Source organism: Mastigoproctus giganteus, chromosome 13 (assembly GCF_048544385.1).
Source record: "Mastigoproctus giganteus isolate SK-2022 chromosome 13, ASM4854438v1, whole genome shotgun sequence".
NCBI lineage: Eukaryota > Metazoa > Arthropoda > Arachnida > Uropygi > Thelyphonidae > Mastigoproctus > Mastigoproctus giganteus.
The window spans coordinates 8,695,869-8,720,835 of record NC_143587.1 but is presented as its reverse complement, the minus strand read 5'-3'; the positions used below and the strand labels follow the sequence as shown (position 1 = coordinate 8,720,835).

At 35.5% G+C, this 24,967-nt stretch overlaps 1 protein-coding gene across 1 annotated transcript in view; it reads right to left on the bottom strand.

The window, feature by feature from the left end:
* Positions 1–1,214: 1,214 nt before the first annotated feature.
* The window catches only part of HisT (Histamine transporter), a 104,246-nt gene continuing 80,493 nt past the window's right edge, over positions 1,215–24,967 (bottom strand). Inside the window, exons 8-10 of the mRNA XM_090387871.1 lie at positions 14,523–14,628; positions 11,322–11,433; positions 1,215–1,370 (exon numbers count right to left, since the gene is read on the bottom strand). Coding sequence (XP_090243997.1) covers positions 1,282–1,370; positions 11,322–11,433; positions 14,523–14,628 — 307 coding nt within the window. The 3' untranslated portion in view covers positions 1,215–1,281. The remainder of the gene's footprint in view (positions 1,371–11,321; positions 11,434–14,522; positions 14,629–24,967) is intronic.

Here is a 24,967-nt window from a genome sequence, read left to right as displayed (position 1 = left end):
ATGGATTGGAAAAGTTTGACATCTTCCCTTCAATCTTGTATTACAAAAAAATTCTTTTAAGAACACTAGAGTCATTGTGCGGTACATATTCAGAGGCTACTTACATGAAAAGAGTATTATTATACATTATCTTAATTTAATCTTTTGATTTTATTATCCATTAAAGAAAACCAGAGTAAGTTTGCAACATCTTACTAACTTCTTTCTTTCTTTAATTTAATCCCAGTTATGTGTATTTTCAATTCCATTAAATGTATTCATTCATCTATGCAGTGAAGTGTTTGATCATCAAGTTCTTTGAGATTTTTCAATAATCACCATAAAACAGACTATCAAGAGCTTAATGTATTTTGATATCTAAATAATTTTTGTAGAAAACACATTACAATTAGTAAAATTGCACTTTTTTTTTTTTACTCCAAGGTCTAAGTAAAGTTATTTTGCTTATGTTTGTTAAATATCCAATGCACATATCATTACACATCAGTTGTAAATCTGAATGAGTTTTTTTTTTTTTTTTTTTAAGGAAAATTCTTTTCAAAAAGAATTGATAGCAAATGTCTTGTTGAAGTTTTGGAGAACTTTTCATATTATTGTGGCTCCCAAAGCCAAAAGTATTTTCAATACAAATTACAAATAAGGAAAGATGGTCATAGCATAATTCAAAAGGCATGGCATTATTGATTCCCAATTCAAGAAATATTGTTATGGCCATCAAACTCTGAAGAAGATATGAGGACTGAGATATGAACACATGCTCCAAAACTAATCCTGCTTAACTACAATAAACTTTGTAGTTAAGCAGGATTAGTTTAATACTTCACTAATGGAAAAATTTCTAAATGACACAAGGTCAACTCGAGCCCATATCATATTTAAGTTTCATCCCCATCTCCAAGTTTGATATTAGAAATATTTTCAACAAATTAATTAGAATTTTAATTAATTAAATAACGTATGTTGCCAGCAGTGATAGTTAATATCACTTTTCAGATCATGTAAAGAGAAGTATAAACCTTTATATGAAATTGGCAGCATAAGAGTACTTCACTATAGAATATGTATTCCAGTATTAACAAACAATGGCATTACATTCCCTAAACACATCAATATTAAACTTTAAAAAAAAAAAAACAGTTATATAAAAATTAATACAAAAACTCTGATATTTACATATACACAAACATTTAGTTCACATAAAAAATATTCTTGGGCACTAGAAATAGTACAACAGAGTTTAACTCTGCTGTGATTTTAGTTTCTTTGCTCCAGATAAGCACTTCATGTAGGATTCAACAATTTGTTCACTGAAGCATTTGCATGTGGATCCTGAGCTGCCCTCTGGCGTCGTAAATCTGACTTAACAAAACCTAAAAAAAAAAAAAAAGCATTAAAATATAACTTTAAAACTCCTTTGCTAAACATATTTAGCTATTTTTAATATTTAACAAATATTTTATTCATAAATTGTCAGATTTAAAAATTTTGGAGATCACTTTCTTAAGAATACACTATTATCACAATATTTATGTCAACCAGTGGCATATCCAAGTATCATCGATGGTGGGGGTTGGGGGGGGCATGGTGACCGGGCTTTTGAGGGTTTTTTTAAGAACGCTTTCTGTTTCTTTAATTTCAAATTTTTGGTTAAGGGGGCATAGCCTCAGAAATGTCAAGAACAACTGCTTCAGTTTCGCCAAACGTTTTCATTGAATTTGTCCAGAGGGCAGTAACATGCAAATACATCATTAGTGGATCGACACTGATGGAATCCATATTGGTGATCAGATGATAGGTTGAGATAATTTAGGAGTTGGCAGTTAATGGATCCCTCCATTACTTTCGAAAGTAGAGGTAAGTGCAATGGGAACGAAGGTTGTATGGAAGGGACTTGTCACCTGTTTATGAACTGACTGTAGATGAGCAAATTTTCAAGCAGAAAATTTGAAAGAAAAAAAAAAAATCAATGTAAGAAAGTGAAAAGATGACATAAAACAGCAACGTAAGTTTTGAGAAAAAGTGGAGAATTGCTGTCTTGGTATCAAGACTTCAAAATTCTGGTATCTTTTTGATGAAAGACCACAAGAGGTATTGAGTAGAGTACACTGGGAACAGCAGCAGGTAGTTTATCTAGATTGTCAATACAACAGTTAGAAGAAAAGTAGGATACTAGTAAGTTGGCTTTACCTTTAGCAATGGAGCTGGGAGTACATGTGGCCAAAAGTTGCAGCCAATAGCTTTGGCAAGAGAACAGAATGCTCAAGTCCAATTTTACAAGATGCAAGTTTTCTACTTTTAGCCTGTTCAAGGTTTAGTTTGAACTGATTAACTACTGTTTTGGGTGTGAGCCAATTTCAATATGCAACATTCTCTATTGAACAGTGTTAGCACATTTATTTGAAAACTAAGGTTTAGATAAAGGACAAGATTTTGAGGTGGAGTGTGGAATAAAAGGTTTCATCTCTGGAAGAATAATTTCACTAACTTGATGTGAGCTAATATTGGCATTACAAGATTTAAAATAGTAATCCAAGCAAGGAAAAGAATAAATCTCTCAGATCATTCCATTTTGCAATCTTGTAATGCCAGAAAACACAGACTGAGAAAGCCTATGAGAAATATGCTTTGCTCTGTTGGAGAAGAGAACAAGTTGTGATTCGAGATGCCTAGACGTCCCCTAATGTTGACCGTGTAATTTGAATGGTTGTTTGGGAGAAAAACATCATGAATATTGAGTGTGTGGTTAGGATTGTCTGGTATTCTGGTAGATGAATGAATATCTGTGTGAGGTCATCAGTCATTGCAACAGCCTCAGCATCTCGACCAGCTCAGTCCATGTGATTAGAAAACCGAAGCTAGATGAAATTGTGAATGTTAAAGTTGCCAATGAAAATTACCTCATTGTTAGGAAAACTGGACTGGAGAATGTCAAATTCCAAAGAAAGAAAAAAAGTCAGAGTTGCAAGTTATTAGTGGAGTTGGAAGCATGATCGAGGAAACAGATGAATTTGACAAAATGGAGTAAAGAGATTTTAAGCCAGAGAAGATACCAAATTACTGTCTTTAACAGGAAATATCAGCAGCCATGCACACAAGTACCACCTTTGAAGTAAAAGGAACTGCACAGAAAATAATCAGCACAACTAAGATGAGCAGTGATTGAGACAACCAACAACTGGGATTCTGCCAGAAAAACTAAGTGTAGCTTGGCAGTCTGTAAGTGGAAATGGATATCATTGAGATCATGTACATCTATTAGATAGTATGAATCAGAGCTGTATTACTCAATATGTTCTACGTTGGTAATAATATTAGTAAATTGATAAGAGGAGTTTACCTCAATATAGTACGTGGAACACTTCCGTATGATACCCTCCAGAAATTAAAACGGAAAAAACGAAAAAATCGACAACTTACCGGTACATTAAAGTAAAATATAAATAATTAAAGTGAAATATAAATAATTAAAGTGAAATATAAATAATTAAATAATCAATTTAACACAATTCAAAATCAATTCAAAACAATTAAAATTCAAATTAACGCAATTAAAAGAATCTAACGAAAATATTCAAAACGATTTTCCTTCCTGAAGCTGACAATGCTTTTCGACCGACTGTCGTGATCACAGGAATGAAAATTTTCGAATCAGGCTAAACCTGCAACTGAAATAGTGATTATGTGTCTTCGCGCATGCGCATAAAGGTCCACGCATCGGAGATCAAATATGGCCGCCGAACATTAACAGAATTCTCGTGTAATTTAATTTCAACGGTTTCTGCAATTAATAGTCGCGTATAATTACGTTGAACGTTAAGTATTTTGGCCTCGTTAAATAAAAAAGTATGTTTTTCGTTAATGGCATGAAAGGCTAATTCTGACGCTGCTGAACGAGAAGCACGAACAGAGGCTTCGTGTTGATTTACACGGATATTAAGAGAAAACCGCGTGGAACCCTGATAAGACGAGTCGCAATCACCGCAAGAAATGTTGTATACTAGATCATTAATTTGTGTTGCGAACGCCGAAAGAACCGAGCGATTGTTCAGTATAGTGTGTAACTTCCGTATAGGCCTAGCTATAATTTTAAATTCGGTATCTTTAAAGAATCTGTTAAGCTGTTTGTGCCACTGTTCAACATATGGGACAGAAATAAAGTATTTTTTGATATTACTATTGTTGATTGGTGCAGTATTTTGTATCCTATCCTTAGCTTGTACCCTAATTCGATTTATTGTGTTAATGGGATAACCCCTGTTCAAGAATCTGCTAGTTAATATTTGTATTTCTGAGTCTAAAGCAGAATCCGTCGTTGAATATTTATAGGCATTTAGAAATTGATTAAAGATAATCGATCTTTTGTAGGTGAACGGGTGGTAGCTATTATAATGTAGAAGCATACCGGTGTTTGTGGGTTTTCGATAGATGCTAAATTGTATTTTGTTCGAGTCCCGGGTAAGCGTGAAATTTAGAAAGTTTAATGACTTAGTATCCGTATCTTCCCTTTCCAATGTAAATTTGAGTCTAGAATGAATATTGTTAAACGAATGTAAAATATCTTGGATAGTACTACTATCGGTAATAACTAGAACATCGTCTAAATACCTCCCATAGTATGTGATACGGGGACGAAAAGGTGTCAAATGTATCTGCTCAATCGTTGAGAGATAGATCTCTGACATTAAGCCACTCAGGCTCAAACCCATTGGTAATCCAAAAATTTGTTTGTACACCTTGTCTCGAAAGGTGATGTAGTTAGCCTCAACTAATAGTTTAATTAAGTGAAAAATCTCCTTTATAGGCAGCTTCGTATAATTAATCGGTGTCGAGTTTTTATTTAACATATCCCAAATAATATCTAATGTGTATTCAACGTTTACATTCGTATATAATGATGTAACATCTAATGAGAATAAATTGTCATTGTCGCCGAGTTTACAGTCCTTAAGATTATTAAATAATGTATCGTAATTCTTAATCCCAAATTGTATAACCTGTCTAAAAGGTTTTATAATGTTATATACATGTGTGGCTAAGGCTGAAAATGCCGAGTTCCTGTAGGAAACAATAGGTCGAATCGGAAATCCAGGCTTGTGTAATTTTACCTGACCAAAAAGTGCAGGAATATTGTATGTTCTGGACTTCAATTCCTTCAACTGAACCATAGTAATGTAGTCGTTTTTACGATATGTGGTTAACGTTTTATTGTATTGATTTACCAAATTGGTAAACAGTGTCGGGTCCACTTCACAATAAGTGGAGCTATCAGATACAACTGAATCTAACTTATTAATATAATCATGTTTATCTAGTATTACCACTGTATCTCCTTTATCTGCCCTCTGTATAATAATGTCCTTATTTTCTCGAAGTTCTCGTAAAGCTGAACTGTCATGTGTATTCAATTTAGGAAGTCGTGTTTCTTTTATGTTATTCACTACTTGGTTAACTTGTTGAATAAATACATCTTTTTGTGGAACACTACGAAGTCCAAATTCAAAATCAATTACGCATTGTTTTTTTGGCAGCTTTCGAGGTGGTAAATTATAATTTAATCCTTTGGATAAAAGTGAAATCTGGTCCTGCGATAGTGTACACGAGGAAAGATTTGTAACCTGTTGATATGTCGGTTCGTTGGATACTGGGTGAGGGGGTGTTCGTGAATTAGCCGACATATTCTGTGGTAGTGCGTTATGTGTCTGTGGGGGGGATGTCACCCAACTCGTGTGAACTTGGTCGCAAGCTCGCGACAATGTGTTAGAATTCGTATGAACGTGTCTTGAACTATTCGATAATGTTTGCAACTTATTAACGTGTCTGTTTTTTATTTCTGAGGCTTGTGCTTCCCGTCGCAAATCTATGGAGGTCTTCAATACAGACCAATCGTTCGGATGTAGATAATTTTTTAATTTATCGCGAGGTAGATAATTTTTTTTTAAAAAAATTATCTACATCCGAACGATTGGTCTGTATTGAAGACCTCCATAGATTTGCGACAGGAAGCACAAGCCTCAGAAATAAAAAACAGACACGTTAATAAGTTGCAAACATTATCGAATAGTTCAAGACACGTTCATACGAATTCTAACACATTGTCGCGAGCTTGCGACCAAGTTCACACGAGTTGGGTGACATCCCCCCCCACAGACACATAACGCACTACCACAGAATATGTCGGCTAATTCACGAACACCCCCTCACCCAGTATCCAACGAACCGACATATCAACAGGTTACAAATCTTTCCTCGTGTACACTATCGCAGGACCAGATTTCACTTTTATCCAAAGGATTAAATTATAATTTACCACCTCGAAAGCTGCCAAAAAAACAATGCGTAATTGATTTTGAATTTGGACTTCGTAGTGTTCCACAAAAAGATGTATTTATTCAACAAGTTAACCAAGTAGTGAATAACATAAAAGAAACACGACTTCCTAAATTGAATACACATGACAGTTCAGCTTTACGAGAACTTCGAGAAAATAAGGACATTATTATACAGAGGGCAGATAAAGGAGATACAGTGGTAATACTAGATAAACATGATTATATTAATAAGTTAGATTCAGTTGTATCTGATAGCTCCACTTATTGTGAAGTGGACCCGACACTGTTTACCAATTTGGTAAATCAATACAATAAAACGTTAACCACATATCGTAAAAACGACTACATTACTATGGTTCAGTTGAAGGAATTGAAGTCCAGAACATACAATATTCCTGCACTTTTTGGTCAGGTAAAATTACACAAGCCTGGATTTCCGATTCGACCTATTGTTTCCTACAGGAACTCGGCATTTTCAGCCTTAGCCACACATGTATATAACATTATAAAACCTTTTAGACAGGTTATACAATTTGGGATTAAGAATTACGATACATTATTTAATAATCTTAAGGACTGTAAACTCGGCGACAATGACAATTTATTCTCATTAGATGTTACATCATTATATACGAATGTAAACGTTGAATACACATTAGATATTATTTGGGATATGTTAAATAAAAACTCGACACCGATTAATTATACGAAGCTGCCTATAAAGGAGATTTTTCACTTAATTAAACTATTAGTTGAGGCTAACTACATCACCTTTCGAGACAAGGTGTACAAACAAATTTTTGGATTACCAATGGGTTTGAGCCTGAGTGGCTTAATGTCAGAGATCTATCTCTCAACGATTGAGCAGATACATTTGACACCTTTTCGTCCCCGTATCACATACTATGGGAGGTATTTAGACGATGTTCTAGTTATTACCGATAGTAGTACTATCCAAGATATTTTACATTCGTTTAACAATATTCATTCTAGACTCAAATTTACATTGGAAAGGGAAGATACGGATACTAAGTCATTAAACTTTCTAAATTTCACGCTTACCCGGGACTCGAACAAAATACAATTTAGCATCTATCGAAAACCCACAAACACCGGTATGCTTCTACATTATAATAGCTACCACCCGTTCACCTACAAAAGATCGATTATCTTTAATCAATTTCTAAATGCCTATAAATATTCAACGACGGATTCTGCTTTAGACTCAGAAATACAAATATTAACTAGCAGATTCTTGAACAGGGGTTATCCCATTAACACAATAAATCGAATTAGGGTACAAGCTAAGGATAGGATACAAAATACTGCACCAATCAACAATAGTAATATCAAAAAATACTTTATTTCTGTCCCATATGTTGAACAGTGGCACAAACAGCTTAACAGATTCTTTAAAGATACCGAATTTAAAATTATAGCTAGGCCTATACGGAAGTTACACACTATACTGAACAATCGCTCGGTTCTTTCGGCGTTCGCAACACAAATTAATGATCTAGTATACAACATTTCTTGCGGTGATTGCGACTCGTCTTATCAGGGTTCCACGCGGTTTTCTCTTAATATCCGTGTAAATCAACACGAAGCCTCTGTTCGTGCTTCTCGTTCAGCAGCGTCAGAATTAGCCTTTCATGCCATTAACGAAAAACATACTTTTTTATTTAACGAGGCCAAAATACTTAACGTTCAACGTAATTATACGCGACTATTAATTGCAGAAACCGTTGAAATTAAATTACACGAGAATTCTGTTAATGTTCGGCGGCCATATTTGATCTCCGATGCGTGGACCTTTATGCGCATGCGCGAAGACACATAATCACTATTTAAGTTGCAGGTTTAGCCTGATTCGAAAATTTTCATTCCTGTGATCACGACAGTCGGTCGAAAAGCATTGTCAGCTTCAGGAAGGAAAATCGTTTTGAATATTTTCGTTAGATTCTTTTAATTGCGTTAATTTGAATTTTAATTGTTTTGAATTGATTTTGAATTGTGTTAAATTGATTATTTAATTATTTATATTTCACTTTAATTATTTATATTTTACTTTAATGTACCGGTAAGTTGTCGATTTTTTCGTTTTTTCCGTTTTAATTTCTGGAGGGTATCATACGGAAGTGTTCCACGTACTATATTGAGGTAAACTCCTCTTATCAATTTACTAACATGTACATCTATGAAATAATGAAGTTTTTAGGAGGCTTGGATCTTTTTGCAGATAAGTTAGAAATTAATAAAGAATTAAATAATACATGATGGAAAAATTACAATTTATAATAGAATTAGTAATAAAATGTCAGAATTATAAGGGAACATCCTATTAAGAACTGTATTCCAAAAATTAACATTGTACAACTAAGCTCCTTTTATGGTATTTTATTAAAGGATAACCTGGAAATAACATGTGCAGTAATGTGACAATTAATGCTCAATTACGGTTATGTTTGGCAGGGTAAAATTCTACAAATGAAAATAAATTATAAAATTAAGAAAACTTATTTTTATAGTTTTACCTTATTTTGAACACTAACAATACATTAGTTAATTTGTAGTCATAACCTCTCTCAGGCTTCTGGACTCCATTCTAACTATACATTAGTTTAATGTATGGGTAGAATGGAGTCCAGAAACTTGAGGTTATAGAGGCACCATTCCAGGTGTGGGAACAATATTCCACAGTAGGGTGGACCTGAGATTTGCTGAGTGAGTAGCTGTTTAGAAAAAAAAACTAACACAAAAGAAAAAGGGAAATCCCAGTTTTTTATATACACAGGAAGCAATATTTGCAATGTGCTTATGACAAGAGAGAGAGAGAGAGAGAGAGTCCAGGGTAATCCCAATAAAGATATGTGATTTTATCTAGAAATCTGAGTGTTGAATATGCTGCAAGAAAGCAAGCATATAGAGCATCAGCCAGAAAAAAAATCCCATTTCACACAACCATTCACTCTAAAAATTTGTCCACTTCTTTCTTGAGTTTATTTAAGCTTTCAACTTCTACAACAGATAGAAGTTTGTTCAGCAATCAAGCACCTGCTGGCCAAAGGCAAATTTCCAAAAATATCTATTTTACAACTATTCTTCCTCAATTTGGATTTATGCCACCTCACACGATTAATCTGAGCAAGAGGAAGAATCGCATCAGCATTGAGCCTGCTCAACCTATTCAAGGCCTTATACACCTCAATCAGTGGCAATTGAATTGGAAGGTGCCTAGTCTCCAGATGCTGTAATTTGCAGAATTTAAGCCTTTCTTGGCAAGAGCACCCCTTTGTTCCCCTCACCAATATTTTTGCCCTTCTCTGTACATGCTCAAGCAAATCTATAACCTTCCTAAAATGAGGCCTCCAGACCTGTACACAGTACTCAAAGGTGTGGCTGTTGTTGGTATTGGATTTACTCAAGGTGTGGCCTGCCCACTGCCTTATATAAAGGAATAATCACCTCCTCCTACCTATTAGCAAAATTCCTGTATATCATTGACAAGACCTCATGAAGTGCTCTGGCAACCTGCCTGCCCTGATCTGAAAATTTCATATCTGACTGCACAATTATTCCCAGGTCTTTTTCATTTTCTACCACCCTAAACATAGAACCACACAGTTGGTACGTTTCTCAGCGGTTACGTCTACCCATATGCTTTGTACTTGTCAATGTTAAACTTCTGTTGCCACTTTTCTAGATCCTGTTGCAGTAGCATACTGTCACTACTTTTAGAAGGACTGAATTAACTAAGTTGCCTTGTCCCATTGGAGAATTACCTGGAGACCAGCATTTAAGGAATTGGTGGTGGATATTCAAGAAGTTAAAGCTGTTTGTGAGGGCAAGTTCTCCAACTGAAAGGTGGAAAGCAGTGTGCTATCATCAGCAAAACTCCCATCAGTGGAAGGTCATTAATATACAAGAGTAGGAGAAATAACAACCTTTGGGAACACCAGCATTAGTGGAGAAGTTAGAAGACAGAAAGCCATCTACCATCACTCACAGTGAGCAGTCAGAAAGATGAAAACAAGTTTCATCTTCTAAACAAGATGAAACTTGTTTAGAAGATTTTTATGCCAAACACAATCAAAAGCCTTTGAAATGTCAAGAGCAACTGCTTGAGTTTCAAACTTTTCCACTGAATTTGTCCATAGATGGTTAATATAAGGCAGTATACCACTAGTGGATCGACAATAACAGAATCCATATTGGCAATCATTGATCACATAGTAGGATTTATAGAGAGTTGGATGTTAATGGAATTCTCCATTACTTTAGAAAGAGTAGAAATAAGTGCAATGGGACAATAACTGGATGAGATGGATTTTTCTCCCTTTTTAGGAACTGGCTGGTTGTGAGCAAATTTCCAAGCAAAAGGGAAAAAATACCAGTGGAATAAAAATTGTAAAAACATCACACAGAACAGAATTATTCTCAGGAGCATTTTATATGTTGTGTTTACCAATGAGTGTATTCTCAGGATGAGAATTCTTCTGAGTATTCTCAGGAGAATACTCATTTAATGATATTTAGGTCAAGGGAATTCTCAGAACTGATTATGGTTGTTTGTTGTTGTTATTTGGTTTTTAGGAGCATTAGCAACTAAGGCCATATTGCTCCAGGATATGTGGTGTTCATTCCCTGACCTTTCCGCATCCTCCGTATTTCGTGGTGACGGGCTCGAACCCCGGTCTAATCAGGAAGCGTGTGCTACGCACTGCTGCTCCTTCCCACCTGGCTACGGAGGCGGCAACTGATTATGGATTAAATTCAAAACTTCTGAGGGCTTCCATAATTTAATTACTTGTTTAAAATTACAGTTTAATTGCCAGAGTATCACTGTAGTATTAACTTTTCACTGGTGAAATGCACATTTATCATCTGAGATTAACTGTGAATAACTGTTGGATCTTAAACTAAATAAATGCTAATCAAGTCATATATAGTTATTTTCTTAACCATAAAAAAATAAATCTCCTTTTTACATACCTGTTAAGATAGAGCCAATTACTAACATTACTACAAGACAAAGATTAGATGGTAAGTCACCATATTTTTCAAGAACAAATGCTGATCCCATTGTAAATAAAATACCAAACACCTATGAACAAAAGAAAAGGGGGAAAAAAAAAAAAGACAAGTCAATAAATTCATTCAGTAAACTTGTTAAACATGACATAACAGATAGTCATAAAAATATATTTTTATTGTCCCTAATATTCCCTATACCAGAAATATTATTATTATTATTAGCTATATGGTGCAAGGATGCCTGAGGCTTATGCTGCATCAGCCGAAAAAAAAAAAAAAAAATTCTGAGAATTACCCTGGGGAGAGAGAGAGAGAAGTAAAAGGGAATCACCAAGAAAGAGAAGAATGATGATATCCAGCTCAGGACCCTGGGTGTGCCAAACCCATACTCACCAGATATGAGCCCCTGGGGTTAAATATTAATGAGATATAAAAATATATATATTATTATCAAGTACAATGTTAATACGTTTCTTCCTTCTCGACGTACAATCTATTCACCACACTAAAATATGATAATTATTTATTTAAACAAATTCTGGAAAACTGGTTTGCACATTGAAATGGGAGTTCAATTAAGTATTTTATTAACAACAGAGCATATGATGTGGAGCTAGAAAAATCTGTATCCTTAAAGAAAGGCACAATTTTTATACTGTCACTGTATTATGATAAAGTGTGTATGCCTAAATAGTAAAAAATGGCCTGAGAATTCACTTGATCTAAATATCATCAAAAAGTTATGCCATCTTTTCCGAAAGTAAATAATAAGAATGAAGCCTACATACTTCTGATGGCTGTGAGAAATAATAATTATTCATTTGTGGTATCAAGGCACTAATTAGAAGTTCATCGGGCTATAATTAATATCAGTATTACCAAGCTAGTAAAAAAAAAAAAGTTAGGCAATACAATGATACTAATTATAGATTCAAAAAACTGTGCTCCATGTAAATTTTTGAGAAAAAATTTACCATGATTGAGATACCACATGGTCAATCGTTTAAATTTTTTATTCTATTCTTAAATCTTTTTATTCTAGGTCCAAGATAATCCCAACCAATGTACCACAAAAATCAAAAATAGTCAACCCACCAAGCTTTGCTGATGTATGGCTTCAATTTTCATGGCACGCATCTCAATACAGTACACTGTTGAATATAAGTTAAAGTAGTTAGTTCCGCAGATCATAGGTGGCTCTTGCTACATTTCCTAGAGCTAGTAGTCTGTGCATATTCTGGATTCTTTTTTCCCTCATCATAATATTGGTATTGCAAAGAGAAAGAAAAATTAGAATCATTGTAGCCTCCTACTTTTGCAGTAAAATAATTGTAAGACTACCAATAATAATGGAAACATTATTCTTGATTTTGTGCTCTAATTGTATTTTAAACAGACACGTTTGAATAAAGAAGGAAGTTAGATAAACAGCATGTTAATATAAGTGTATAATAACAAATTCTAAAGAATTTTTATTATACAAATATTTGTTATTCACATCTGCTTTTGATCACTTACTTTCCATCTATTTCTATGAAGAAATAGAGTGGATGATTACACTATGATTCTTCCCACAGATATTTTCAACATTGCATAAAATCTCAGTCCTTGTGGAAATGGAAGAACTTAATGAGTTAGCTTGTGACACAGTGTTTAAATGAATTAATGTTCTTTCTCTACCTGCATTTTGGCTGTCCCTGGAAGAAGAATATTCTGCAATATCTGGAAGAGTTCTGGATATTTTGTTACCATTCTCAATTTCCTACCAATGAGAAACTACATTTTCAGCCATAAAAACACTAAAGCCATAAAAATCATGCAAAATTACAAGATACAGAAGGAGATCTATATCTGCCAATCTCCTATCAGGTCCAAGATTAAGAACAGACTGCAAATAATTTATTTTATCTGCTTACTACATGACTTTAAAAAAACTCATAAACACCTACAAAATTGTATATTATGAAAAATGTAAATAAATTTTTGCAAAGCAGTTCAAAATTATGCAAAATCTTTGCATATGTAACATCCTCATAGCTAAAAGGAGGGTTCTATGTACACAACTTTTTTTTGAAATACTGGTCTATGTTCCAGGGCAACACCAGTGATGGTGAATAAGATTTTCATTTATCTAATGACAAACCAGAACTCTTGAAACAGCTGTCACTATAACTGTCAATCTTTAAGTAAATAGTAGAATCATCTTGCTCATAATGCTATTGCTATTAAAATATTACAGTTTAAGCAAATTCATGGATAAGGTATCTCTAATTATTATTATTATTAGCCATAAGAAAAAAAAAAGTTGAGAGAGAGAGAGAGAGAAGTAGGAGGGAATCACCAAAAAAGAGAAGAATGATAATATCCAGCTCAGGACCCAGGCTGTGTCAAGCCCGTACTTCACTAAATGTGAGCCCCTGGGATTATGTGAATATAAGCCCAAGCTCTTGAAGGTCAAAAGTCTGTCTCTGCCACTGAAGAGACTAAGATATTCCCAAGACAAAAATGTCTAAATTTCCAAATTTTTCCAGGTTTTTTCCAATTTCCAGCACAAATATAAAAATCAACCATCCCAGAAAACACTTCAGAAAGCAAAATGCATATGCTAAGTGCTCTTTCAGTAACATGCATGAAACTGGTATAAAGCAGGTAATTTTGGCTATTGCCAAATAAGTCAACTACTGCTATCATTAGACCATGACAAATGGTTTAAGAATCAACTGTTAAAAATGAAGTCTGAAATGGATTAGCTGATTCTCCACCCTCCTAAATAACTGGTACATCCATCACAGCCACAGCTTAACAGCAAACAATGAGGGATTACCTCATGGGTATGGGTTAGCCTCTTAGTTATCAGTACAAAACTTCAACATTAGATTATTATTATTAACTACATGGTGCAAGGAAGCCTGAGGCTTATGCTACACCAGCCAAAAAAAAAAAAAATTCCCGAGTTACCCTGAGAGAGAGAGAGAGAGAGAAAATGAAAAGTAGAAGGGAATCACCAAGAAAGAGAATGATGAGATCCAGCTCATGACCCTGGGTGTGCCAAGCCCATACTCACCAGATGTGAGCCCCTGGGGTTATGGAAATTTTATATGTATATATATATAAAAAAATTAAAACTAAAAAATAACAAGCAGTTTCAAATTATCTCACCTGTGCTGATGCATTGAGTAAACCTGATGATGTTCCTTCTGGTTCTGGATACGTTATTTCAGCGGCAAATTCAAATCCTAATGGAAGATATCCAGTCATAAAGAATCTAAAAATAAAAAATTAAATTTTTTTTTTAATCATAAATATATGCTAATCCCTGCTGGCTAATCAAATTCAAAATTAAAAAATTTGCAGAATAAAGTGTTTCAAAAATAATAAATAATTAAAAATAACTTTAAAATAAATAAAATTAAAAAACATATACTGCAAAACCAGACAAAACTTATTTCTATCTTCTGCTCATATAATACACTGCAATACTGGCTATGGTGTGTGCTGAAAGGCAAGTCAAAATATAATCAGTTTTTGATTAAGTTGAATTTATTTCTGCATTCTGCACTAATCAGATATTTTCCAAGTAACTGACAAAAGAGATGAAGTATGGTCCCAACAGGGTTGCTGCAATATCCTGTTAGTGCTCAGCTTTTCATTCTACCAGGATGCTGATCCAGCAGAGAGATAGGTAGTCTTAGCATACATATATAACACACATCTTTGGTTGCTTTAAAAAATCTTTTAAAAATATGAAACAAACACAATAAAAACAAACATTTGTTGAGAATTTTTGTTTGAAAAAAACAAACTTATCTCCTCTGCCAGCTGTGACAATCAGAGTGCAAAAATTCATAAATTGGCGCCTCCGTAGCCAGGTGGGAAGGAGCAGCAGTGCGTAGCACATGCTTCTTGATTAGACCGGGGTTCGAGCCCGTCACCACCAAATACGGAGGATGCGGAAAGGTCAGGGAATGACCACCACATATTCCCGGAGCAATATGGTCTTAGTTGCTAATGCTCCTAAAAACCAAATGACAACATAACATAACAGAGTGCAAAAATTCATAAAGTAATTAGGAAAAAACTAAACATTAATGTCGATGGCATATATTCTATGACCTTACGAAGATATTTTTCAAGATATTTCCAATAACCACTTTATATTACAAAAAATAAATAAAAAAATATTAATACTGAATGGCAGATTTATCAAAAACTAAATGCGAGTTAAATGTAAAGATGCAAAATATACACAGAAGACATTCATCCACCAAAGCTCTCAAACTTTTAAGGAAGCAAAAGGCCTTAGTAAACAAAAAGAAAGGATGTAGCCTTTCAATAATCTCTAAAACCTGAAAATGGTATGGACTGAGTTGCTAATCTATGCTATGACAAGCACAACTCCAGAGGGACTGTGTGAATCTAAAAATCAAAAGGATTTGAAAAAAGCTTTGGAAAAAAACCCACACTGTCACCAAATACCATCCTCTCGATGAACACAAATCACAAGTGCTAGTAGAAAATCTCTCATCAAAATAAACTTTGTGGGAAAGGTTAATATTATTATTGGTAGTAGTAGTGGCAAATGATGCAAGAAAGCAAGCTTTTACAGAATCAGCCAAAAAAACCCTTCCCATTTCACCTACCATCCCCTCCAACTCTTTGTCTAGTCCCCCCTTAAATTTAATCAAACTATCCACTTCCACAACATTACATGGAAGGTCATTCCAGCAATCAACCACCCCGTTGGCTTGCACAAACTTGCATTTATCTATTCTGCAACCATCCTTCCCAAATTTGAATTTATGCCCCTCATCTGCATAGTCTGAGCAAGAGGAAGAATCCCATCAGCATTGATCAGCATACAGGTAATTCCTGACTATAGGAGTTAATTCGTTCCTAGTGTGCACTTGTAAAGCGAAAACTCTTAAAGCAGGAATTTATTTCCCATAGACAATGTTAAAAATAGGGGTTACATTATGAATAACTATATAATATCTATGCCGATATTATACAGTTAAGAACAATGAAATTAGTTAGCTAATTAGTTTGTTTAAACAATGATTAATTTATCCAAAGAAATGAAAATGTAGCCTGTAAAATCAAGCAAATTATAATAATAGAGAAATTATTTATGACTTACAATTGTTAAAGAATGTTTATTCTTCATCATCATCATTGACTAAATGCACACTTGTTTATCAAGTGTGCATTTAGTCATTCATTATTGGCCCGGCACTTGTTGGTTTGTTGCACAAAGAGTCGTCTTCTTCAGAAATGCTTCAAAAGGCATTTATTTCCATAAGAGAAGATAATCTTCTCTTTTCTTTATAAATTTCAATAGCATGCATAAGCATTTTTTAAAAAAACGCACAAATTGCAACTAACACGATTTGGGCATAGTAACAAGTTTACGAAGCTTAAAAAAGGAATGAAGAGAAGATTCTGAAAATTTATTTGTTTTTTATACGATTGAAGATTTCCGTAAAGGGGAAAACATGTTTCACCAACATAAAAACCACATAATTCCAGCTATCGGTATTTTCTCAAATGCAATAACATTGAGTTTACTATTCATTTATAATTGCTTGCAGTAACAGAAAAGCCCAATAAACTGGAAAGTGCAAATTGTTTTTATTGTTTTATGGTCGTGACCTCCAGAAATGTGCTTTAGAAAAATATCACAAAGCCATTCAAAATTGGTTCTTATAACAGAATATATGATAACGATGAAAGTGTAGTGCATTTTAATGATTTGAATTGGTAATTAATTGGAAATTAATATCGGGGTATACTGTAATGTATAGCTACGTGTGTGGCTTGAAATGTGGTATTTATGAATGTTTAACATTCATTTTTTGCAATTACTGTTCATATTTTTGATTTTGTTGATACTTGAAGAGAAAAAAAAAAAAAAAAAAAAAAAAAAAACTCTTAAACCTGGGAACTCTTAAAACGAAAACTCAAAACAGGAACTTCCTGTACTGTCATTAATCACCCTGCCAACCTTGGACATTGCACCTGATATATATTCATGAATATCATTAATAAATACGGAAAACACCGAGCCCTGGGGAACTCTACTAACAACATTAGTCCACAAAGAGCAGCGTCCATTGATATCCACTCTGTTTTCTTCCACTCCTTTTAACCATACCTTTATCTGTAGAAGAAATTTGCTCTTAATGCCACACTGCTCCGATTTGTACAGCAGTCTTTTATGTGCAACAGTATCAACAGCTTTCCTCAAATCCAAGTATATGATATCAAAATTTTTTGCAACTAGTTTCTTTGTGACCACACTGTAGTATCCAAACAAACTGGTCAGACAAGATTTCCCCTTAACAAGCCCATGCTATGTCTGAATTATAACTGCAATCTTGTCTTGATGATCCTGCATTACTTCTTTAACCAGTGACTCCATTATTTTTGCTAGAACAGAAATTAAACTCACAGGTCTGTAATTACTGGTGTCACCCTCTGATCCTCCTTGTGAATTGGGGATACATTTGCACATCTCTAGTCTGTGGGGACCTCCCCTGAGCCCAAGGATACTCTCATAATTGTGGCTAAGGGTTTGCTTACTTCCTTTGCTGCTTCCCATTATATAATTGAACAGATACTACCATGCACCCCAGGTGCTTTTCTTGTTTAACTTCAAATATTTCTCTTCCACTTTTTCCTCTCAGGTATTACAAAATCATTTAAATCGGTGTTAGAGTTTGATAAACTTCTGCCCTACACTTCCCCAGACAATTCCTCATGTGTGGATGTAGATGCAAAATATTCAGTTTGTCAGCTGGGCAGGATTATCAACAGTCACACCATCAATATCATGTGGGACAATCTGATTCAACCCCTTCCTTCTACCATTTTCGTAAATAAAAAAGTCTTTGTTGTTTTTCTTTGCATCCTTTGCCAAATATTTCTCATAATCTGCTTTCACTTGCCTAACCTCCATTGTCACAGACTAGCTTATATCTACCATAGGCTGCTGTGTCTCCTTATAATTTTTATGCCTCCTATGCTTTTTAATTCTCTGGCATGAGTCTCATTAGTTCATCTGACATCCACTTAGGCCTAAACCTTGGTATGAAACGCCTAGTAGTTTCCAAGATAAATCTGTAGATTCTTAATGCATGAAGAATCACTACTTATAACCAGATCAAGAGTATTACTCCCTCTAGTTGCCTCCCGAACATGCCACTGTAGAAAACATTCATCGAATAAATCCACAAAAGCCTTGCTAGCGTGTGAGTGACCAACACACAAGTTCTAGTTAGTATCTGGAAAGTTAAAATTTACCATTATAAGACATTCTGATTTACTGGTCCCCTCTCTTTCTCTGCACAATTGCTCATACTCATCAGATTCATTAGGCCTAAAACACACACCTACACTCATTTTTGCTTTCTCAGTGCTTATGTCCTACTAAACTGATTCAACATTGCACTAGCCATCCATGTGAACTGAATGCACTGCCTTCAATTATGTGTTTCTTAAATAAAAGCATAATCCCTCAAAATAACCTTTGAGTTGGAAGTTGTGAATTTGCACTGCTGAAGACGTGTTGATTTGTCATTTTATTTTTATGACTAGTTTATTTTGATTAGCATTAGCATTTAGCATTAGCAGAGGCATTTGATGCAAGAAAGCAAGCTTATGCAGCATCAGCCAAAAAAAAATAATAAATAAATAAATAAATAAATAAAAAATAACCACTTCCACTTCACCCCTCTGTTCGTTCAAAATACCTGTCCGGCTGAGCCTTAAACTTATTTAGGCTATCAACTTCCACGACAAGGGATGGAAGTCTGTTCCACCTACCAACCACCCGCTGGCTAAAGGCAAATTTCCGCACGTCTATCCTACATCTGTCTTTCCTCAATTTGAATTTATGCCCTCTCAGGTGATTATTCTGAGCAAGAGGAAGAATCCCATTAGCATTGAGCATGCTCAAACCATTCAAGGCTTTATACACCTCTATCACCTCGCTGGTGCCTAGTCTGGAGACTAGGCACCAGCGAGGTGACACTGTAATTTGCAAAACTTAAGCCTTTCTTTGTAAGAGCACCCCTTTGTTCCATTCACTAATCTTGTTGCCCTTCTCTCTACTCGTTCCAGCAGCTCTACATCCTTCTTGAAATGAGGCCTCCAGGCCTGTATACAGTACTCTAGGTGTGGCCTGACCATTGCCTTACACAAGGGAATAATCACCTCCTTATCCCTGCTAGAAAAATTCCTATATATCATTGACAATACACCATGAGCTACTCTTGCAGCCCATCTGCACTGCTCAGAGAACTTCATATCTGCCTGCACAACCACCCCCAGGTCCCTTTCATTCTCTACCACTGTTGTGTAGTACCACAGAGTTGATAGGTTGCTCTGCGGTTACTGTTTCCCATATGTAGTACTTTACATTTGTCAGTGTTAAACTTCATTTGCCACCTCTCAGCCCATATCTGCTCAACCTTTCCAGATCCTGTTGCAGCAGCATAGTGTCACTAGTGTCCTTGACAACCCTGCCAACTTTCGTATCATCTGCAAACTTGGACATTAAGCTTGATACACCATCATCAATGTCATTTATAAATACAGAAAACAATAATGGACCCAATACTGAACCCTGAGGGACTCCACTAATAACATTAGTCCACGATGAGCAGTGTCCATTGATTACCACTCTCTGTCTTCTCCCCCTTAACCACCCCTTTATCCATAGCAGCAATTTGCCTCCAATGCCACACTGTTCCAATTTGTGCACCAGTCTTCCATGTGCAACAGTATCAAAAGCCTTTCTAAGATCCAAGTATATAATATCAAAGTTATTCCCTGCATCCAGTTCTTTTGTGACTGCATCATAGTATCAAATTGGTCAGGCAAGACTTACCCTTAACAAAACCATGCTGTGTCCGAGCTATAACTGAAGTCTTGTCTAGATGATCCTGCAGTGCTTCTTTAACCAGTGCCTCCAATAATTTTCCGGGAACAGAAGGTAAACTCACAGGTCTATAATTACTTGTGTCAGCCTTTGATCCTCCTTTGTGAATTGGGGTCACATTTGCACATCTCCAGTCTATGGGTACCTCTCCCGAGTCCAATGAAGCTCTCATAATTATGGCTAAGGGTTTGCTTATTTCCTTTGCTGCCTCCTTTAATATAACTGGATGGATCCCATCCACCCCAGGTGCCTTTTAATAGGATAATTTGGTGCTCAGGTAATGGAAATGTACCTTTCAATAAAAGATGGAAGAGAATAACAGAATGATGTTTCTATTTGGTCTAAGTTTGCCACAATTTCACAATATATTTATATTATATATATATATATATATATATTTTTTTTTGTGCAAGGTATATTAAGAGTTAAAACTTGATTATAAAAATTAAATGTGAACATACTCTGTCAACATATCATAAAAACTGTCAACAGAGTCCATATACATTTTTTTTTTCACCTAATTTTTTAAACACGTATAGTATGTGGTCACTATACTTAGTCTAAATACAAGAAGGATCGTCTAAAGTTGGCTTTTAATCCAATGGTTGTGGCATGTGAACTTAGAGGCAACTTGCAAAAATAATGTTCCCACACTAACTTTAATTAATGATTAAAAATATAAATTTTTTCTTCCTTCCTAAATATACTCAAACTTTTCAATTTAGCATTTTTGTATTCTATTCAAATAATTTTCTTATAAAAACTTTGCAATAAATTAAAACATTAATAAAAAATACAATGAAAAGAGGGAATGCTCTGAGAGAATAGGAAAAATGAAAATTTAGTAGCAATTCCTCTAAAAACAATCAAATTTCAATATAGCAACAAAGTATTTGAACAGTAAAAGTTGGAAAGTGAATTAAAAACAAAGTTTAAATGGAAACTGAGTTACTACTCTGTCCTTGCAAACAAAACCAAAAGAGTTAAGTAATGGCAAAACTACAACAACAGACCTTGGGCTTGTGTGTTTGAACGCATTCAAGATTTTGAGAAGGAAGAGAGCAGGTGGAAGACTAGGATCAACCAGGCCATCCAGTATCCATGAAAAACGATGAAAATGTGGACCAGATAAGTACATTGATTAGAAGTGATCATCGTTTAAGGATTAGAATTGTTGCATTAGAACCCAATTAAACAAAGAATCAGTTAGACAATTTTTAACCGAAAATGTAGTTAATCAAAAAAGGCAAGAAATGTCAACATCAAAATTGAAAACCATGCTCCTTATTTTCTTCAATATTAAAGAAATTATTATGGCTGAATACATCCCACCAAATCAGACTGTCAAAAACATATTACGCTGAAGTTCTCACAAGGCTGCACGAAAAAATTCAACAGAAGAGACCTGAACTGTGGAAGATGGTTGGATGCCCAACATGACAATGCTCCAGCACACAAAACGCTCTGTCTGCCAGTTTCTGGCCTAAAAACAAATCCCTGTATGTGAACTTGCACCCTACTCACCAGACCTAGTCCCTTATGACTTTTTTCTCTTCGCTAAACTGTAAGACGTACATAAGGGAATCCATTAAGTCCACCAAAGACATTCAGAAAAAAACAACCCAAAGTGTAAAAAGGGCTTACAAAAGATTACTTCTAGAAATGTTTCTATGCTTAGATGAAACATATAGAACAGTGTGTGCAAGCCCAAGACAATTATTTTGAAGAGAATAATTTGTAAAGCATTAGCATTATTAGAGGCATATGATGCAAGAAAGCAAGCTTATTCAGCATCAGCCAAAAAAAAAAAAAAAACCACTACTCCCATTTCACCCCTCCATTCGTTCGAAATACCTGTCCAGCTGAGCCTTAAATTTGTTTAGGCTATCAACTTCAACAACAAGTGATGGAAGTCTGTTCCACCAACCAACTACCCGCTGGCTAACGGCAAATTTCCACACATCTATCCTACATCTGTCTTTCCTCAATTTCAATTTATGCCCTCTCAGGTGATTATTCTGAGTAAGAGTCCCATTGGCATTGAGCATGCTCAAACCATTCAAGGCCTTATATACTTCTATCAGATCACCTCGCCGGTGCCTAGTCCCCAGACTCTGTAATTTGCAAAACTTAAGCCTTTCTTCGTAAGAGCAACCCTTTGTTCCATTCACTAATCTTGTTGCCCTTCTCTGTACTCATTCCAGCAGCTCTACATCCTTCTTGAAATGAGGCCTCCAGACCTGTATACAGTACTCAAGGTGTGGCCTGACCATTGCCTTATACAAGGGAATAATCACCTCCTTATCCCTGCTAGAGAAATTCCTGTATATCATTGACAAGACATCATGAGCTACTCTTGAAGCTCGTCTGCACTGCTCAGAGAACTTCATATCTCCCTGCACAATTACTCCCAGGTCCTTTTCATTCTCTACCACTGTCAGTGTAGTACTGCAGAGTTGATACGTTGCTCTGGGGTTAGTGTTTCCCATATGTAGTACTTTACATTTATCAATGTTAAAACTTCATTTGCCACCTCTTAGCCCATATCTGCTCAACCTTTCCAGAACCTGTTGCAGCAGCATAGCATCAGTAGTGTCCTTAACAACCCTGCCAACCTTCGTATCGTCTGTAAACTTGGACATTAAGCTTGATATACCATCATCGATATCATTTATAAATACAGAAAACAACAACGGACCCAACACTGAACCCTGAGGAACTCCACTAATAACATTAGTCCACGATGAGCAGTGTCCATTGATTACCACTCTCGGTCTTCTGCCACTCAACCATCCCTTTATCCATAGCTGCAATTTGCCTCCAATGTCATACTGCTCCAATTTGTGCAGCAGTTTTCCATGAGCAACAGTATCAAAAGCCTTTCTAAGATCCAAATATATAATATCAAAGTTATTCCCTGCATCCAGTTCTTTTGTGAGTACATCATAGTATCCAATCAAATTGGTCATGCAAGACCTTCCCTTAACAAAACCATGCTGTGTCTGAGCTATAACTGAATTCTTGTCTAGACGATCCTGCAGTGCTTCTTTAACCTGTGCCTCCATTACTTTTCCTGGAACAGAAGTTAAACTAACAGGTCTATAATTACTTGTATCAGCCTTTGATCCTCCTTTGTGAATTGGGGTTACATTTGCACATCTCCAGTCTATGGGGTACCTCCCCTGAGTCAAAAGAAGCTCTCATAATTATGGCTAGGGGTTTGCTTACTTCCTTTGCTGCCTCCTTTAATATAACTGGATAGATCCCATCTGACCCGGATGCTTTTTTTATGTTTATCCTCAACAATTTCTCCTCCACTTTCCTCTCAGTTATTACAAATTCATCTAGCTCACTGCCAATGTTTACTTCACCTACGACATTCCCGTTCCTGAATAACTCCTCATGTGTGAATGTAGATGCAAAATACTCGTTTAGTTTGTTAGCCACCTGAGCAGGATGCTCAACAGTTGAACCATCAATATCCTGTGGACCAATCTGATTTATCCCTTTCCTTCTTGAGTTTAAATAGGTAAAGAACTCTTTTCTGTTTTTCTTTGCATCCTTTGCCAAGGATTTCTCATAATCTGCCTTTGCCTGCCTAATCTCCTTTGTGACTTGATTACAGACCAACTTATATCTATCATAGGCTTCCATGTCACCCATTAATCTGTATGTATCCCATGCAGGTTTCTTCTCTGCCATATGTCTCATTAGTTCATCTGATATCCATTTGGGCCTGAACCTTGAACAATATTTCTTAGTTGGTATGTAAAGCCTGGTAGCTTCCAAGATTAGTTCTTTGAATGCTTTCCATTTTGAATTTGCTGTTGGTAACATCATCAGTTGGTCCCACTGTATAGAATTTAAATACTGTCTCAGACCATCATAGTCGCCTTTACGAAAGCAAAAACCCTTCCCTTTACCTCTGATGGTAGTTACCTCCTTGAGTAAATCCCACTTCAGCACACTGTGATTACTGTCGCCTAGTGGTTCCTTTATCTGCAGATCCTTAATGCATGAAGAATCACTACTGATAATCAAATCAAGAGTATTATTCCCTCTAGTTGCCTCCCGAACATGCTGATGTAGAAAACAGTCATCCAATAAATCCACAAAAGCCTTGCTAGTGTGCGAATGACCAACCCACAAATTCCAGTCAATATCTGGGAAATTAAAATCTCCCATTATAAGACTCTGATTTACTGGCCCACTCTATTTCCCTGTACAGTTTCTTGTTATACTCATCAGAGTCATTAGGCCTATAGCACACTCCTACTCTCAATTTTGATCTCCCAATGCTTATGTCACACCAAACTGACTCGACACTGCACTGTCCATCGATGTCGACTGGCTTCACTTCCTTGAATTTTATGTGTTTCTTAACTAATAGCATTATGCTGTCTGTTCTTTCTATACACATTGTATTCTCCAAATTCCAGTTCTGCATTCCTTATCTGTGTGACACCACGTCTCTGATATCCCAACAATATCTGCCTTTGATGTTTTGAGCAATACCTCAAATTCATCAAATTTATGTACCAAACTCCTAGCATTGGTGTACATGCAAGTATACATGCACCTGGACTTATTCTTAGCTGCCCTAACACAACCCATGTGTTTACTTGTACCACGATGACTCCCAGCAGTCTCTGAAATATTCTGCATA